Genomic DNA, 19,341 nt, shown 5'->3' with positions numbered 1-19,341 from the left:
TGCTAATCTTTGCGCGCGTTTGAAGGCTGCTGCAGAGTGAACGCGATTAGATAGGCGATTTCCTTGGAAACCACCGGTACGTGGGAGTGCGTGCAGATTTAGATGTTATGCGCTGCGTAACCAGCTGTGCCCTATTAATAAAACTAAACGTGGAAATAATTATTAAAATGCCAAACGTAGCGGTATGCGGGACTTGCACAATATTTCACACGTTATCTGATCGGTATCGATTATGGGCGTATCTTAACGGTATTTATTCTCGTTTTGAATAATGAACACTTTGATAGCTTAATACGATAGTCCAAGCATTCTTCATCAAGGAAATAATTTCCTTGTAATCAGCGAATATAAACGTCATTTTTTTTATCTTAAGCTAAATTATGATCATATCATTGTCCGCGTTATGAGATATCAAACGAGAAACCGATGAAGACAGTACAAAAAGCGAACGCTTGCGTAATCTTGTTGTCGGGGGGGGGGGGGGGGGGAACTGAGAAAAATACATTCCGAGAAGAAATAGATCTGATCAAGTTTTCTCGCTCTAATGTATTCAAACTGGGTTAAGCTTGTGAAAGCCTCTACGGGGTGAAGAAAAATTCGCATGCGCGATTTCGACGAGCAAACAAATAAAAGTGCCGCTTTATTTCCGCGTGACGTCGCACGAGCGCCTAGTAAACGTGAAATTTCACGGAGCTGCTTAAATCGCATACGTCTGCTCTCGACGATTTGCTCTCGCGCATCGACGAGAAGAGGGTGCAAGATTTTCCGAGCTTGTTCGGCAGAAAAGTGAACCGGGGAGCGCGCGCTGTGCAGTTATCGGGAGGAGGCAAAACTCCCTTCATGTTTGTCAAGTTTAAAATTAACGAGTCAATACAACTGAAGAGCAGAAGGGAAACCGGGAATTAATAAATGATTTATTCAAGACAGAATGTGTCACGGCGTCGTATGTGTATTTCGCGAAGTTCATGACGTCTAGCTTTAGAGGTTCTACGTCGATAAAGTTGTGCGTATACGACAGCGTGTAAATACTAAAGCGGGTACGATGCCGTTTACGCATTCGTAATAGAAGAGCTTTCACATTATTTATATCAAACATTATAATTTTAAATGCAGAGAGCGATAGATTTAAAAATTTAAATTACTAAATATCATCGCATATTACATAGCAAACATGAACAATACGAATAGGTATTATGTAAATGGAAATGTATTATTTAACCATTGTTAAATTTGCGAAACAGCTAACATGTACCTTGCTCTGTACAATATTCATTACATAACAGTTCGAACATCCTGGATAATGCATTATAAAGATTTATAGCATATAGCGCCATCCAATGTAAATTGTTGCCTTTTGTATTGCAATTCTCCGTAAAGCAACAATATGCTTCAGAAATATTGCGCATTAAAAAATTCTAGTTCAAATGTAAAACAAATGTCAAAAAAAAAAAAAAAAAGAAAAAAGAAAAACGTTTGAAATAATGAATAGCCTCGCAAATTCGAGACTAAAATCGAGAACTAATTGTTATGAATGCACAAATCATTGCATATACATGTATTATGCTAATTTTTAAGTTCGTCAAAAGGTTAACTCGCTTCTCTCATTTCGTCAATGATACAATAAAGTCCGATAATAACGCACGCATGTTGCATCATCAAAATGATATTTCGCATCGCTACGTGAATTTAATGATCGGCACCGTAATCCGTTTAATCTTTTCAATGCGAAACTCTGCAAAACAACCCTCAACTATGAGAACTCGAAAGTAGGAGAAATGCGCCGCGACCGAATGACGATGATATATACTGTCGCAATTAAAGCATTAATTATCGATGAAGTGTCGGCGGTGACTTTCAATATAAACTTTGCCCACTTTAAACCTTACGCAGCATTCACCGCGATAACGATCGCAATGGCGGTGATATTTCCCCGCGACTGCGACTGTTACCGCTCGCTCGGAGGACATGAGTCGTAGAAAAGCTTTCAAAAAGGCCCTCCAGGAGAGTTTCGAAGCGTCATAGCCGTTAGGGGATCGATTTCCTTAGAGGAGTCAGTCAACCGCCGCTTAACTAAGGTACGAGCGCAGCGACCGAACGGTTTGGTAAATCGAGCGTGGTTCTGAACTTATGTTCTGCACGATCGAGAAAGTAGTCGTCGTCGTCGTCGTCGTCGTCGTCGTCGTCGTCGTCGTCGTCAAGATTTACGTCCGACGATCCAACAGCTTTCGTCGTGGTTATCGATCGTACATGGGGTGAGTTAATTGCCACCGGCTGCTTTTCCCGCGTCCGCCTCCGCTCCGCGAGGCAAATCCTTTCCGTCGCGTCCGCGAGCATCGTTAATTAGCCTTCCATTACGACATTGAGTAACGTGACTCTGGGAGACACAATAGTTGTTTGATACATCGCCGGGCGCGAAAGAAGTATTACGTCATGTCACGCCGCTGAAAACCGAAGGAAGCGGATCATACGGGGGGGAATCGCGTCAAACTACATTTCTCGGCGATTTATCTTCAATCAACGCTTTCCTCCTCCCCTCCCCGCGTACGCCGCGAACCGACGAGTGCAGTAAACCCGCGGCGCAACCGTGTGCAACTGCGAAGGCGATGAGCGCGGAAAGCAACGGTAATGACAATCAGAGAGCGGTAGTTCTATTATACGTGCGTAACCGTCGATTCACCGGTGAGCTCGCAGGTGTCCCACGACCTTGCACGAGCGCGTCTGTCTAGCGGCGGTGCATTTCCACTGCTCGTCCCGTTCCGCAAGGTGTACGTACTATTTAATAGCATTCGAACGCGACGCGCGGATTTTCGCTAAATCGCGACGCGCATTCCGACGCGACCCGGCGCTCCGTGCGCGCTCCGTCGTGGAAATAAATACGCGTATCGGATCGATTTCGCTCCGACCTCGGCACTACCCGTGGGATTCGACAAACTCATAAAGTAGAAAATTCAATGCGATCCATTTTCGCAATGCACGCGCGCACACACACACACACTCTCCCCGCGAACTCGGCTGCGCTTTTATAACGGACGCCTCGTCGCTTGAATGAGGGATTCGATAACGCGCTATTCAAGAAAGAAGTGTACGCCGACGCGAGTGTGCATTTCCTACGTGTAGACAGATATGCGTGCGTCCGAAGGATAGGCACGTAGCGTACGATTCAAATGCTGGATTGAAACGTGTGTTACCACGCCAACCGCATCCCCCGAGCGCGAGAGTTGGAAGAAAGAGGGGAAAAAAAAAAAAAAAAAATAAAGGAAAAAAGGTTATGAGAAACGTTTGCGCCACCCTCCCGACGCGTTGGTCTCTCTATGCAAATAAACTGCTTCACGCAATGAGCGAGCGCGATATAGAGACCCGAGCTTGCGGATCGTAATGCCGCTCCCAGCCTCGCGACAAGATCTTCTATCGCGATTGAACGCACGAGTCGCAACACGCCACCTTCCCTGCGCCGTCGCGATAAGGGCCACCGAAGAGAGCGGAGGACAGAACCAGAAAAGGCACGGCACGTCGTGGAAACCGAGCGCGAAGCACGGCGATAGAAAGCCTAGAGGCGACGCGGATCGAGGGAGGGAGGGAGAGAGAGAGAAAGAGAGAGAGAGAGAGAGAGAGAGAGAAGGAAGGGTACCACCGTTGGGCCACCATCAATCTCTTGGCGACACTTCGCTGAAACCCCTCGCACGCTCGAGCGGGAGTGAGTCGAGGCGCAGAATGGAGCGAGATACTCGCATAATGCGACCAAAGTTTAATTACCGCGTTAGCTCGGCTCGCTCGCTCGCTTCTCCGAAATCGCCCCCGTCTCTGCCTTCCCTGTGTCGACGGATTCATCAACGGCCGCGATAGCATCCTAGCGAGGCCAGACGTGCAGAGATAAACGCGAGATAGCTACCTAAGAGTGAAGAGCGAGAGAGAAAGAGAGAGTGGGAGATAGAGACGTGTCATCCTTAAGTCGCTCGTCCGCGAAGTTCTATAGCCATAGGGTCGTCCTGCGATTTGCTTTTCTCTCGTTTCATCTTTCCACCGCCGCCCGAGCATTCGTGCTCGTATCTGCACGTCGTGGCAGCTCACCCGTTTCACCGCTTCTCTTCTCCGTTCCCTTCCCCGCCCCTTCATCGCCGCTCTCGCTGCCTCGCTGCCCGTCCGCTTTCTCGTGTTCTATCTAATTCTCCTTCCAGCTCCGTTCCATTCTATTCGTCGGCGCTTCCCCTCTCGCTCCCGCCGACGGTGCTGGTGTGCGCTCGGCGTTATGGATGGTAGTAGGTACCCACTTAGAGAACCGCGCAGAGCGCAGCCACGCATAAACCAGTTTCCTGGTTATCCGACTCCTCGCATTTTCCTGGTCGACGCATAGCGCGTCGAACCCGCACGGAACGTACCATTAACGGAGGCTTCTTCCTCGGCTCGATTCCGCAGGACTCGCGGGCGCTGCCGTTGCGATCGACGATCATCGGACCGGCGGCGATGCCGAGGCGAGCGACTTAAAGGCCGGCCCTCGCTGTATCGCTTTAAAGCGACGTTCGTCGGTGCGCGACTTTCAGGTAGTCCGCGCGCGCGCACATGTCTCGACGTCTGGACATCGAATAATTACGTAACGAGCTCCTTTTCCCAGTCCCCCCCCCCTCTCGCACGCCAGGATGATCGACGCCGAAGAGAGACGTTATCCGTCCGTCTGGTATGCGCAGCAAGCGACGGGAACAGGATTTAGAGATTGCCGATGAATTTTCGTGTGGAATTGCTAATCGATGCGCCGCGGCGGATTGGGTTGAGCCTCCGGTTGAGAGCGGAATCGATTGGAGATGTTATCGAGCGACCGATAGTCGACCGTTTACGAATGCATTCCAATAATTTAATCTAGCCGAAGTGCTAGGTACATAGAAACGGAATCGGCGGGAACGAGCTCGAGAGACAAAATGCCGCGGACGGTTTCAACGCGCATCGTTTCAACGGAACGTTATTTTTCATATGAAATAATCACCCGTCACGTCCGGTCGTGCTGCGATCACGCTTCTGACCGTGGGACGCGAAGATTAGAAATTTAACACCAGCGCTCGCGCAGGGAGAGCCTCGCGCGATAAAGCGGTACGAATTAAATCACTCTCGGCGACTGTCTTAACGATGCGGGTACCATCCATAAATCTAGCGTGATCGCGCGCGTACGCGCGCGACCGAACGTATCGTGTTGGAATCCACGACGCGGCGCGCTCACGAATACCGCGACTCTCTTATAACCTTCTGCATAACTTTGAGAATCCGCTTGACCGAGAACGGGTATCGAGAACGGCCTTACGCCGTTATGTGATAAGTCGCGTGTCCGTTAATGTTGGTGCGAGTCACTCGCTCACGTGGGCTCGTGAGTCACCTCGCGGTAACCTCGTAGCACATTTGGCAGCGACCAGCCGAGGAGAAACAAATTCTAATTGGCCGGTCGGCTAAGTTCTCACGATGCTACGGAAAGTGGATGAGAAAACGGAGCGGTCGAACGCGCGTAATCGACCGGTGTTTCAGCAACGCCCGTGCGCAACAAAACCCCGACAGAGAAGTAACCGCTGGTTATCCGTTGAATTTCCATAAGGAACGCGCTCCGGCTCATCCGGAGCGGTTGATAAAAATTTATGTGCACACGGCGCCGCGTATACGCGCAACATTGATGCTACTGCCACAGATCGCTGGTAGTAATTATCTTATCGCGCTGCGCGATCGTTCTTCTTACATGCATCGCGTCGACGCTATGGTATCTTTATTAGTAATAACCAACACGCACGTTAATAAACCTCCGGATTATGCTGTAGAGTAGAGGCGGTAGTTAATCGTGTCCGGCATGAAACGTTTAACTGTTAAAGCTGACTATTCAACGACGCGATGATCGATCGTTTCCTTAAATTATGTGCAAAGCGAGTCTGTTCGCCTCTCTCGTTCGACCTGTCTTGAATTCATAATTTCCCGAGAGCGTGATTTCATTCGAATGTTTGTAAAACGGTTACGCAAGGCTGTCAATGTGCTCTCGCGAGAGACTCGCGCAGCTGCCGAATTATAGAGCATGGAGCGGGATCGAGGGGGCTATTGGGTCGATCGGTGCTCAAGGGCGGACGGATAGCGGCGCTCGTACGTCGTTGATCACGAGACGGCGGCGAAGCGGTCGTTTCCCTGTGAAATTCCGCGGCGCGCGAGATAGCCGATTGCGATTGAACCCGATGGGACATCCAGGAACCGTTATTCCGCCATGGTGACGCGATGGTGCAGGCACCTGGTACGGAGCGCTGCCTCCCCCCTCCTCGACTCCTTTCCCTCCTCCCTCCCATCACTCCCCTTCTTTCTTTCGCTTCTTCTTTCCGTCTCTCGCGCGTTTTACACTGGAAACTTGTCGAACGTGGATCCGCTCGCCCGAGCGGAATTTTCACGGAGACACTGACGCGCCCGGTCGGGTCGCGCTGTTCACACAACGTGAACATTCAATTTTGCCCTCTTTGAGAGCTCCCTTCCTCGCCCCGCTCCGTCGAACCCCACCCGCTTCGGCGCCAGTTTCCTCGCCTCGCGCCTCTGCGGCGTAGCGATTTCCCGCACTCCCGGCTGCTCCCGGTATGCGTGCGCTCTCTCGCGCGACATAATTACTATTTACTCGACACGCATCATCGGCTCATTCCGCGAGTCTTCCACGGCTGCAACAGGTACCGGCTAATGACAGAGAGCGCCTCGCGTCCGTTCGCCCCGTCTCGTTCCTCGCATCGGGGGGAATTATCCTCGCTACTCGGGCGTGCACCACCACCCGATTCCCTGCGCGAAACTGCGGGCCCTCGCTCATCTATCTGCAGCACGATCGAGCCACTCATTTGTACCCCCCGTTCCCCCTCTCATCCGTTGAATGCAATCACCGATATCATTCGTACCCTTACGCGTACGCACGCCGTGTCGGTGTACATTTGATTCATGGCCGAGCACATCGCGTGGATGCGCACGGTACGACGAAAAATGCCGATCTCGTGTTCCACGGCGCCAGCCGGTTGTGAAATGAATTAATTTCGTGGTCAATGCGGCGGGATACCTCGGGGCGATCGGTCCGTTACACCACGGAAGAATTGGGCAAGAATTCCAATCGATGTGGAAAAAGCATTACGCTATCTCTCTGGCGGAGAATCTTTGTCGTAAAGAACTGTCGGGCGATAGTGTGTTATTTCCCGTCAGCTTTCCTTTCTCTCTTTCGTAATATCTTGTCCGTAGTGTCAACGCACGAAAGAGTACATATCAAATAAATGGTGGAGGCTGCGTATTCCGAAGGAAGATAAGAGGATGCCGAGGGGCTAGTAAATCCTTGTCAGCGTGTGACTTAACGCGTAAAGTGTCACGATTCAGGCTTATGCCCGGCGCGAGCATAATGTGAGTGTCATCGTGCGAAATAGAGCCTGGAGTTGAACGTGCGATCGTGGAAGATTCTGAAGTAGGTCCATTACACCCGCGCTGTCAACCGCGAGTCGGTAGGTTTGCTCCTGACGCCTGAAGTGGTGTGTGACTTCACTGTGATCCGACTGAGAATATAGAAGGAAAAAAAAAAAAAAACCGTAGAGGAAGGAACGCGCGGGGAATCCGGGCGGGGATACGGCCGATCAAGAGAAAGAGAAAGAGGTGGTAGGAGATCGGCTGTAATGTTTTCAATGGTGTTGTACCGGCGATCGAATTGTGCGTACCGTTCTGTCCTCCTTAGACGGCAGCGGCCTCGGTCCCCTCCGGGCCGGCAGACGTCTTCGGTCGCTCGAGGAAGAGCCACACGGCCAGGTGTACACAGTGCCTAAGAGCCAGTCGGCCGACATAGTTATATCCCCGGTGTGCGGCCGCGGCGCGGGCGCGAAACTCTCTCGCATCACCATTGCGAATCGGATTGCGCGCGATTCTGTGATTTCGCGGTGCGGTTACGCCATGCGCGATAAACAAAAGTAATCGGTCTCTCTCTTTTCCCTCCGACTCCGCCGTCTTGGCCCACGTTTGTGTGTACCGTTTCAGCATTGTGCGCTAACGGCCGTTCTCAAGCTCGCGCGCTTACGGACGATCCCGTGAGAAAGGTGCCCGTGGAATTCGCCTTCGCGCGCGGCGCACGAGTGCGGGATATAGCGCCGCCGAATTGCAGCGTGCGATATCGCGCGCCCGGGGTACACGCGTACACGTCCCGAAAAATTCGACGTTCGACATATTGAAACTGCTCTCTGCCAGCCGACCGTTCGTTTCCAGGTACGTTCTCCGAAATTCGACTGTGTGCCAAGGGTACATGAACAGTGCCAGTCGGTGTTGATTATTTTAACGTGTAATGTGCACAGGAACGCACACGGCCCGCAGTTCAAATATGACGTTGTATTTCGACGTTATTTTCGGCGGAACAAAACCGGAGTTTGTCGGGTCTCGATTCCATGGGGTCACGGCGGTGCACGAAAGTATCTGGCGATTTAAATTCCCGCATACGCCCGTCGCGCTGCTTGTTATTTATTGCGCAATATACGCGCAACAGTGCAACAGAAATATGAACGATGCTCGATTTATCGCTGCCGCTCTGCGTTTTCAACATTTTAATTGTCATTTTAATTTATCCGCGCCGTGCACATCTCATTTCGCTGCGTGGAATCTATCGAAGTGTTACACGTTAATAGACACGAGTATTATGTTTTGACAGATTTATTAATTACGCCTCTGCTTGTTTCATAATTTGAAAACATGTCAAATCTAGTGATATTTTATATCCGCGCAAAATAATAATTAAAATGTGTAAATACGTTAATCAAACTATTAAGCGTTAATTTTAAGAAAGAAAATTTTATTCTTTCTAAAAGCAGTTTTCGGTGTAGAGGCTTCATCTCGATATCGTTGACTAATCATCACTTCGACAGCTCCTATGTCCCGACTTTTTACACGGAAATTTATACACTTGGCGTTGTTACAAACATTCTTGTCGCAATTTGCATTATCAATGCGAGCAATACCTTATTTTCCAATCTACTATTCCGTTCCCGTTCTGTAACAAGAACAGCGCGACATTTGACCAACGGCGATACATTCCATCCCGTTAATCCGTACTTCCGTTAATTCTCCTTTATCCAGTCCGTCACAGCACTAAAATATTCATTTAAGCAGCGGAGAAAATACTCTTATAACGAAGAAAAACTGCTGAGAAAAAACGGTTAAGACGCTTAAAACGCTTTAATTCTGCGCAACCGTTTTATTTTGCACTTAAATCTAGACAGCACCACTGTCTTAATTATTGTCATAAAAATGCGCTGCGAGATTTAGCAAACTACACTTTGTTATACGCTATGCGCATTCGCACACTACACAACTTCTCTTTATTTTTAAACCTTTTTTTGAACTAATCTTAGTAATATCATAATGCGGAAAATAAATATTAAAAGAAATTTTCATGATGAAAGACGCACGACATTTCACGTCATAGCATAATTCTGGAAAATTGAGAAAATGTGGAGACCTGTTGGATTCCCGCCTGCATTTCTGAGATTAAAAGAGAAGACAGTCAAGTTTCCGCGAAAAATAAATCTTTTCATATCCTTTTATTTCATATCTTTTAAAGTCAATGGTTTTTTAATGATCCAACAGCCGCTGTCGCATCACTTTACGTCTCAGAATCGTGTTTGCCATTCATCGCGCTCCTTCCCGATAGAAAATAGTTCAAGATACTTTGCTTGATATTTTTCTGTTTTTTTTTTCTCAGTCACAAATATTTGATACATGACGATGCAATTTTTGTTACAGATTACACGCGTCCGCGACGTTGCTGCATACTGAGCGTCCGGTTGAAGTACGACAATGACGAGAGCATATAGCCGTCGACATCTCGTCACGTTACTCTTGCTGTTGCAAACCGCCTCGAGGTACGGCCACGCGATTCATGCGGTTTCCGCGGAATCGACGCACGCGGCCGACCTGTCGCCGTCGTCCGCGTCCGTTCCGTCCGGTCTGTCCGGCCCGGATTACACCGGGCCGTCCGCGGGTTCGGACGAATGCGATCCCGAGATGGTCGGCTTCGAGCTAGTAACCGGCTACGTGTACACCGCGCCCACGAACATGCTCGAGTCCATACCGGGCACGTTGATGCTCACTGACTGCCTCGAGACCTGTCAGGCAAACGACTCCTGCCAGGCGGTCAACTACGAGACGGGCCTTTGCGTCCTATTCAGCTCTAACGCCGACAGCAATCCAGGTAAGATTGAATCGTTATCGTATCTTCCTAAAGACTGTAGTAAGAACTATCGACTATGTACGCGCCGATACTCCCGAGGCTACTCCATCCGATAACTGCTTTAAGATGGACGTGATTTTTTACGCGAGGGAAAACGTTAGCGGAACGGTCCCTTGATTGCCTTATTACGCGGACGTTAATTAAGAACGTTCTACAATTTCATGACGGTATAAAGGAAGAGTGTCTACCGCGAGAGCTTCCTCAAATATTACTTCACAGACTCTTGTCGTGCCGTACATCTCAAATGAACAGCATTGACGCGATACAGCATTTGACGAAACAGCATTATAATCCTTTTTCGAAAGAAAATCAATAGTGACGACGACGATAAAACAATTTTATTTAAAAGAGAAAAAGAGCTAGGTATTATATATATATAAGAGTAAAATCTTCCTTGATCCGTTATCATTAAAATTATATTTCCATATGTACCTGTGGGATGAGAGCAAGCCTCGAGGTCCCGCGCATCTCCTTGTTGTTTTGCGCAATTACGGCGCTTCATAGGATAACCGAAGTATGTTAAAATCGTTTCACATCAGTCTCGTATGAACATTTTGTGTAATGTAAGGATCGCTTTGGGCGAAGCGCAATAATTTTCTGTACAATGCCTGCGGTACCAATTGCCTTGATCTACCGGATGAAAATAAGCGAAACAAAACGCGCAACATAATAGACGGTGTCGTCCGGTACTCACGTCGGTGAGAATCGGGTCGATGTGCTTATCGCACGTTCCGCGCAAACCGCACGCGTAATTTTTCACCTGTCTAATTCATTAATTAATACATTAATAAGGAAAGATATTAGGAGTAAGACAATTTCGCAAGCTGATTAAGGACATTCTGCTGCGTGTACAAAACAGCGTATTTCAGATATCAATCGCAAGTTTAATCCTGACGTGTCATTTAAAATGACATTTTCAACGCGGTGTCAACATCGCGCAAAAATATTGGGAATTCTGCATCGAACTGTGCAATAATCGTTTCCATCACATGCAACAATTTGTCGCGAATATTATCTTTCGCAATATTTCAGTTTTTAAATTTTCCAGAAATGTATTGGACATACTCTTCAGAGTCATTTTTTACGTTGATTTTGCATACATATTTTATATCCGAAATTATCTCTTTAAAAGATAGCTACGAACATTAAAGCGCGACATAATAATTAATACAAAGCGCAACAAATGAATATCGAATCCAAAAATTTAGATTAAAACATAGAATTTATCGGTGAAAACTTATAAAGCTGTAAATAATTTCTGCAATGCGTTTTATCAAGCAATATTGATTCCTTTAGCAAATAACACGAATATTCGTTCGTGCTCTCTGGCAAATACCTCTGAAATTGCATCCGTTTTCGTTCGCTTGTTCGAATCTTATTTAAATTTTTGCAGAGTGCGAAACAGCTTTCGCACTTTCGGTACAGTTGATTTTTCTACGAGAGAGATTGCGCCCCCGGCGGAGCCACATATTGGGCGTCGCCTGAGGTACACTTCTTCTCGAGTATTTCTTGACCCATTATTTTGCCGCTGCTGTTGAATGCCTTTACGGCACGTACGCGAATATATCTAACTCGGAGGACTTTGGGGCTCTACGTTGATAAAATCTTGATGACACATTGCATACACATCGCAGTAAATTTGTCACTGCTGCGTTTTATAATCTTAATATCAAACAATGTCACGCAAATATTTTATCTAAATAGAGCATTAAATAATGAATAACGCGCGAGTTTCTAAACAATATTTCTCTTTCGATTCAATTTACAGTAAAAACTTGGCAATCTATCCTCACAATAAGTAATTACGGTGGTACAGTATCAGACAGTTAAAAAGAGACGTAAAAGTCATCGCAATTTTTCAAAGAACTCTGTAAACTTTTGAGTTTTTTTTTTTTTTTAAGTTAAAGATTTAATCTTTCGATCTGGACACGCGGAAGGTTGAAATAAATATTTTTTGTGTATCGAAATAAATTTCTCGTTTCCGCAAACGTATTCCGCGCATCTTATATATGGAGAAGAGAAAACCGATATATATACGTTATGTACTATATGTTCGGTTCCGACGATGAATTATAAGGATCACGTGCATTGTCAGAGGGTGCTACCGCGGTGGTTCCTCATGAATAATGGATACCGGTATAAGTAAGTGTAATGAGAAACGCACTAATTGAATCTTCCGGGGTATAATTAATATAAACTATACGTCCGCAGACGGCGGACTTGTGGGCATTAATTAAACTGCAGAATGAGATCTTATACCTATGGAGAAGCAGTATTGTTCTGCAATATTTTTCGAGCGTATCTGTCATGGGTAACACGTAGCAGGTAATTTGCTTCCGAGATGAGGAAATTAGAGTAGACGTATATAAATTATTGCAGTGACCAATGCTTGTAACAGAGTCTCGGAACGACGCCGAATGTTATCTTTATATGTGACACCAGTTGTCCGATGACAACCAGCGGGTGATATACTGCCAATTTAGCGATACAATCGATACTCTGATTGTATTCTCTGCGATTTACGCAATATCCTCTGTTCTTCGATTGAACAGCCGTATTACAATTTATTGGTGTTGTTCACGAAACTAAAGGTATAAACTGGTATAACTTGATTAGTCGTATTAATTGATTCTAACACGGTTTTCGGAATTTCTCCCGTTGCGAGATACACCGTTCTTAATACCGTTTCTTTTTGCCGGCGGTCGGCAGCCCTTACACAGACGCAAAAAACGCACAGTCTAATGGAGCAACCGTGCGCCGTGATTCACTCCGTGCCAGTTTTTACACAGAGAACTAACTATATGACCGGAACAAATTCGGTTGAAAGAACTCTCGAGTTTGCGTCCCAATTGTGAGCTCGCGACGCCCGGGGCGATGTAATTCGCGCCGCGAACATCTGGCGGATCGGAATAAAAAGTAAACGTCTCGCGATCCTCGCGTAATCCCTGCGCGATACTTGTTTGACGCGATCGTCATGCCGGATAATTGCCAAAAGGCACGGCACGCCGTGCCAAAGAGAGTACGCGATCGCTATTAGCCGGCGATGCGCCGTTTTACGCTCGCGCGTCCTTTTGTGCCGTCGTAACGCCGTCAAGAGCCCCGCGTGAGTACGCGTGATAATCTAACGGTGCGGTGGGATACGTTAAAGGAACGTTAAGGTCAGGACGGATGTACGATTTTGTGGCCCCTACGCTATGACAAAAAATACATTTTTTAAAATCTTTTCTATACTAAGAAGGCCCCTTTATAATGTGAGGCCCTAAGCTGTAGCTTATCTAGCTTGTGTGTAGATCCGGCACTGGTTAAGGTGCGTCTGAGGAGAAAGTAAAAGGCATTCGTGACAGGGCGCGGATATGCAAAAGGATCTCCAGGCATCTTACACACCGGCGACCATTTACGACGAATTTCTTGAGAAAACGTGGGCCCTTGCGCCGGAGCGCGCAAGTATGCCTGTGTGTGACAGCTTGACGTCTACAAAGTATACTTTTTACCGCTTTTAACCCGCTTTCATCTTGCTTCCGCGCGCTCGTTGTCATATCCGTCGTTCGCATTTTTCTCTCCACGTACTAGAATCGGAAAGAATTTAAAGTTAATCGCGGGATTTTTGACAACGCGGCACGAAGCGAACGTTAGATGCCGTGAAACATCGGATCTCGACAGGATCTACGGACCTCGGGACAGGAGGAAGGGAAAAGGTTAATTCGACCGGCTGCAAATCGGTCAGTCGTGGACGTCCAAGAGCGGAGAGGATCTCGGTCACGCTTTGATGGTCTCTTGACACGAGTTTCCTTTCGGCACGACCGTCCGATGGATTCCCTCGTCGCCGTCGCGCTGCTTGTCCGTTAAAAACAAAAAGACCGCACAAATCGGACTCTTATCCGCCGAAACCGAGACGAATGGCCGAATAAAATGTTGCTCGGCCGGCTATAGATAGCACGTGATCGTGATCGACGTCCGGGCAGCGCCGGCAACAAGACGGCGACAACTGGCGACGACAACGCGTCACGATCACGAAACTTCTGAAGCCAGGGCCCCGTTAGCCGATGATAGAATCTCGTCACTCGCACAGGCGAGCGAACGAGCGAACGAACCGCCGAGCTCTCCTCCTTCGTCCCGTCACGTCTCTAGCGCGTGTCCTTCTTTCTCGTCGTCGGCGCTTCGTTCGCGAAGAACCATTTGGCACTCGAGGCCACCAACCATTTACGTCCGTCGACGTAATTAGTTCTGCACGATATAGTCCGCTTCGCGAGACGACAACGGTCTCAGCAGCTCTCGAATTTTCTGATAATACCGCGCGCTTCATCCTAATGCTTTCTTTCCACACGTTCGTTCGCCTCGATCGTAATCGCTCGGCACCGCCACAGGGAGAATCTGCTCCCGTCGATTCGCAACGATGATTCCTGCGCTTGCATTCTACCGGGCGTGTACCGCGAGTTAAACGCGGCTGCTCCGCGAGTAAAGCTAATAAAAAGGTTTTCGCAAGGGGAGAGCAACTGATAATCGGAATATTGACACTTCCTCGATACGTACTTTATGTGTTAGAAATTATACACCTGCTATTTCAGCTCAGTTATTCTGATAAATGCGCGGGGCGGATTACTTTTCTGTCAAAGTTTTCTACTTTCACAATACAAGTATTTTAATATTACATGAAGTTATGGCTCATCTATATTCATCTAATAGCAGCAAATGTAATATGCAAAACTTTCCGCGGCGTCGCAACTCAAGCTTTTCGAGAGGAATGTAAAACAGTTTTTCTGCACGGCGATTGCCTTAATTTGTTTCAGCGCGTTAAACATTCAAGCGGAAATTATGCGCGAATTTATGTTAGAGTTTCCAGTTGAAAAAAGCAACGGTGGACACAGCGGCAACTTTTTGTTTTTTTATAAATGAGTTTCTTTTTTTTTTACACGTATAGCAAAGAGACAAGCGCGAGCTGCATTTATTATATCGCTTTAAAATAATATTCGGCGTGGATTCTATATAACGCGATTCTACTACGCGATTCCGCTACGCGAATTCGAAGGAATTCCATATAAATGTAACCGAGGGAAGGGCAGAGGAAATCGGCGGCGTACGAATGTCCATCAAAAATTTATATATGCGTATGTGCATCAGCGCTGTGTGTACGCAGCCATTTCCTACCCTTTACGACTGCACTTCCCTTCAATCGTCGTTCGTGATTCTATTTTCCTCGTTCTCGTCGTCGGTATTTTCTCGCACAAACGTACGCGCGCGTTGTCTCAACGAAAAAAAAGGGAGGAAGAAAAAAGAAAACAAAGGCGGGATCCGCGTACATATTTTTCTTAAGAACAGTTGCTTAGGTACACGTAGGCGAAATACCTCGACTTCCGCGTGAGTCATTTTTCATTCTTATCCTTCCGCCTTTGTTTAAACGGGAATCCGAGCGCCGCTACGTGTAGGTGAGAGCGGGTATAACGGTGCCCGCGCACCTTTTTCGACGGGAAAAGAGAAAATCGTGACGATATCGCGCGAGAAGTTTATAACGATATAGGCGGATAAGTGGTTCTGGGGAGCAGCCCGGGTCCCCGAGCAAAAGTTTCTTGCACGTTTTGATGGAAGGCGTGCGGCGGACCAGACTGATACCAAGTTCGCGCCTCGTGTCCAGGGGATTTTAACTTCGCCGACATTACGGAATTTTCGTGCGGCGTCGTAGATGAGATCTGCGTGTTGCCGTGAAACCGACAAGCGTTTGACAATTAAATCGTCCGTTAAATAGTCGCCGCCGCGCGACGAAACGACGAAACAACAAACGACATTCGTCTCGCAGTTTATTCGCGACCGCGCGGGCGCGCGACACACGCGGGTTTATCGGATTTCGTTAAGCATGGCGGGCGTCGACTTCAGGGCCAACTTACGATTGTTATTTCTCGTGCCAAAGCGACGGATGTAAATCTTCGTGGGAATCCGCGCTCATAAAGTATCTAGTGATTCGCTCTGGCGCGGCTCCAGCTTTTAGTATTTCCGACTTTAAAATGTACCCAGCGCCGTTAGCTCTTAACTGCCGATTTCCGGAGATTTATGCGCGCGGACCGATTCGCGTTGAAATTGCACCGCGCTTATTACGATCCGCTGTAATTAGAACTGTAGATCAACGTGCGAATAATACATTCGGGCACGGCTGACGTACCCCGCTCTCGCCCCTCTCAACATCCAGCTCTTTCTCTCTTTCTCGCCAAAGCGACGACGCAAGAACGCTGAATGAGTCGCCGAGATGCGATTGTTCTCGTATTTATTGTGGTCACTCGCCACTTCTTTGCTATCAAACCGTCGCCGAGTAACGGGTCTCGCCTGTCGCATACCATCGGCTGCGAGAGTTCACAATGCCGCACGTGCATAACGCCCGGGACCGATGCATAATAACGATTTCCATATAAAACGCGAAAGGCACTCACGCCGCGACCGGGGCGCTGTCCCTTAATGAACGATATTAACATTTCCATGTGTGTCATCGAGCGGTCCGCACGCGATCGCCCGACTGCGCGCTTCCATCCCGCCGGAGGGGGATGACCTGCACACCGCAATAGACCGAGTTTCTTTCTAGACTGGCAATAATGCCGTATCGCCGCATCATCGCGCATTGAAACATGAGTTGACTCGGTGCAGGCAATATTGAACCGCAAGGTATCGGCATTTGGCCGTATCTATGTATCTATCTATCGTGTAAGTAGTTTTACTATAGAATGGAGCTGTGCGAAAAAAACGGTTAACCGATTAGCCTTTGCCGTGTAGTTCATCTCCGAATGAAGATCCAACTTGGATCTTTCCGAGTCGATCTCGACGGCGTCTATGTATCATTTATTGTGGATATATCCGAAGTCATGCGCGCTTTCTTGCCCGGAGGAAAAATCCGAGGCAATTCTGCGCTTTATTATCTCGGATATCGCGCGGTTTTGCGAATGAATACCGCGGTCATAATTAATGGCCGCTTTACGCGGCGATTATTCAGCCGATGAAAGAATTATACGCGAGCGTTAAAGCGTCGAGCGGAATGCGTATATTCGCTCGAGAAAATCGCCATCTAAAAATCATTTGGCACGTAGCAGCACACATCAATTGTTGCATGCACTTTCGCGGTTACAATCACGAAGTCGCAGTCTGACGCCGCTAGTTGGACAGTATGACAAATTACACATAATTCACAAGTCAATTTCATACATGGTTGTCTCGCTACGGGAGATAGAGCTGTTGAGCACGGTCACGGTGGGCCAACTCGAGAAACGAATGGCGCTTCTACTATAGGTAAAGGCAAACAAGCTTCGCCGTGTAGAAAGGTTATAAATATTCAAAAAGAGAGTACTGCTTTAACTTGCTTCTTTCAAAAACGCTTATGCAATCCTTCCTGAATGCCCGCTGGCTAGCGCATACAGATTTGCATAACAGTTAAGTAACTTCCATTCCAGAATTACTGTTCAGATCATTCCAAATATTATTTTATATATTTGTATTACAGTTTAATTATGTCAGCGCGGATAATTATCATAATTTTGCAGTATTACAAGCGTATGTATCAACATTTAAATACAGAGATACATCTGCCGGTCCCACGTGTGCAAAATTAATAACAATAGCGATGGAATAACTCCACGAAATTATTCCACATTATTTTACAAAAGAATTCCAAACGCGTGGAAAGAATCGTGCGAGAAGTAATACATTAGGATACAGTCCGTTTTCCTTTCAGGAATAATTTCGCGATTCCGCTCGACGTTCGCCCGGGCAATTATGTTACTCGGCTATTTTCTGCCGACGTGCTCAAAGAAAAGCGATGCGTCCGCGCAACCGTGTGTCGCCGGGCGCGTACAATCGATGGTGACTTATGTCAGCGCGGAGTCGTGCTCCTTTTTGCATATACAGCGCGATGGACAATGAGCACCGCGTGTTAGGTCGCAGCGCAGATACTGAATACCGAAGTACCTTATATACTGCCAGACTGGATTCCAAATAGCCGTGGGAAGTACTGTCGGCTCGATACGTCGGGAATACTAAATACTCCGCATCGCATAGGTACATAAGGTGCCATCCGGCACGTAAAGCGCGCTCGATCGCGCGGAATCGACGCGCTAAAACTTCGCTCGCTCGAATACGAATATGTATGTGCTGTGCGCGCGCGCGCGCACGCGCGCGCTCGTATTCAGGTAAGTAAGGCGAATAGACACGCGAATGCTTTCCGCGTACGTTTACCGTAGTTCGGTGCAGCCACGTGTCGCCAAACGATCGAGCACGTATAACGCCATGGAGAGAGCGAGATCACACTCGGGTTGGTCGGAATTTATAGGGCCGCGTACGATCGGCACCGCTACAGCTTGTTGCTGAATTTGCATAGAGCCGTGCTAATAGCTCGAGATAACGTTCGCCGTGTAGAAAGGGGACACTCCCCCGTCCGCCGGCAATCGCCACCGTGCTACGCGAACTCTGTATCTTTCGCATTTGGCATTCTGCGAGATTGCACCGAATGTTTCGCAGTTACTCCTGACAAAAGAGCTGCATTTAAGCTGCTAACGATGGAGGATGGAGGATTTGAAAACTTTCTTCTTTCGAATAAGAATAAAAAGAGAACACCGTTCGCTATTCAAATCTTGTATACTTGTTTATGATGAAACAAACGTACAAAATGTTATATAGGTTTTTTTACGCGTGACGTGCTCTTCATAAATGCTTCTTACAAAATGCTTCGTTTCACCTTGAATTTGTCAAAATTTTTTTATCGCAAGGGGGAGGAGAGGGTATGGAAATTACAGCTGTTAATAGCCTTCCCGGTAGTCAGAATATTCTAAAGATAATCACAAAGTCGTGTAGTCATTCTAGTCGGAAGAAATCCTCGGCCGCTTCCGAATCCAACATGCAGAATCATGCTGGCGGGTTATCGGCGGTCATGAAGAAATAACCAGTAGTCATTGCCTTCGTCATACCTAACTAGCTAATTCCCTTGTCTCATCCGAGTTAACCGACAGTACGTGTTAAAGCACTCACTACATAGAGATACATCTGTCAAATGCTCGTAACTAGATTTTAATCGTTAAGAAATAGAATCTATATTTGTTCTAAATAACGTTTGAAGCGTAAGGAACGATATTGTGCAAAGATAT

The 19,341-nt window shown here is 47.4% G+C and overlaps 2 protein-coding genes across 4 annotated transcripts in view; one reads left to right on the top strand and one right to left on the bottom strand.

The window, feature by feature from the left end:
* The window catches only part of LOC105677049 (autophagy-related protein 16-1), a 260,615-nt gene that overhangs the window by 33,128 nt on the left and 208,146 nt on the right, over positions 1 to 19,341 (bottom strand). The window lies entirely within an intron of this gene.
* Positions 1 to 19,341, top strand: part of LOC105677048 (uncharacterized) — a 278,448-nt gene that overhangs the window by 200,138 nt on the left and 58,969 nt on the right. For 2 of the 3 annotated variants that reach the window (XM_012375378.2, XM_067357540.1), the window contains one exon: positions 9,745 to 10,192. In XM_012375378.2, coding sequence (XP_012230801.1) covers positions 9,799 to 10,192 — 394 coding nt within the window. In that variant the 5' untranslated portion in view covers positions 9,745 to 9,798. Of the gene's footprint in view, positions 1 to 6,621; positions 8,218 to 9,744; positions 10,193 to 19,341 lie in introns of those variants that run through there. The other variant, XM_067357541.1, reaches the window with a different exon arrangement.

This window comes from Linepithema humile, chromosome 6 (genome assembly GCF_040581485.1).
Source record: "Linepithema humile isolate Giens D197 chromosome 6, Lhum_UNIL_v1.0, whole genome shotgun sequence".
NCBI classification, from domain to species: domain Eukaryota; kingdom Metazoa; phylum Arthropoda; class Insecta; order Hymenoptera; family Formicidae; genus Linepithema; species Linepithema humile.
The sequence above is the reverse complement of the archived record's forward strand: the minus strand, read 5'-3'. Positions and strand labels throughout refer to the sequence as shown.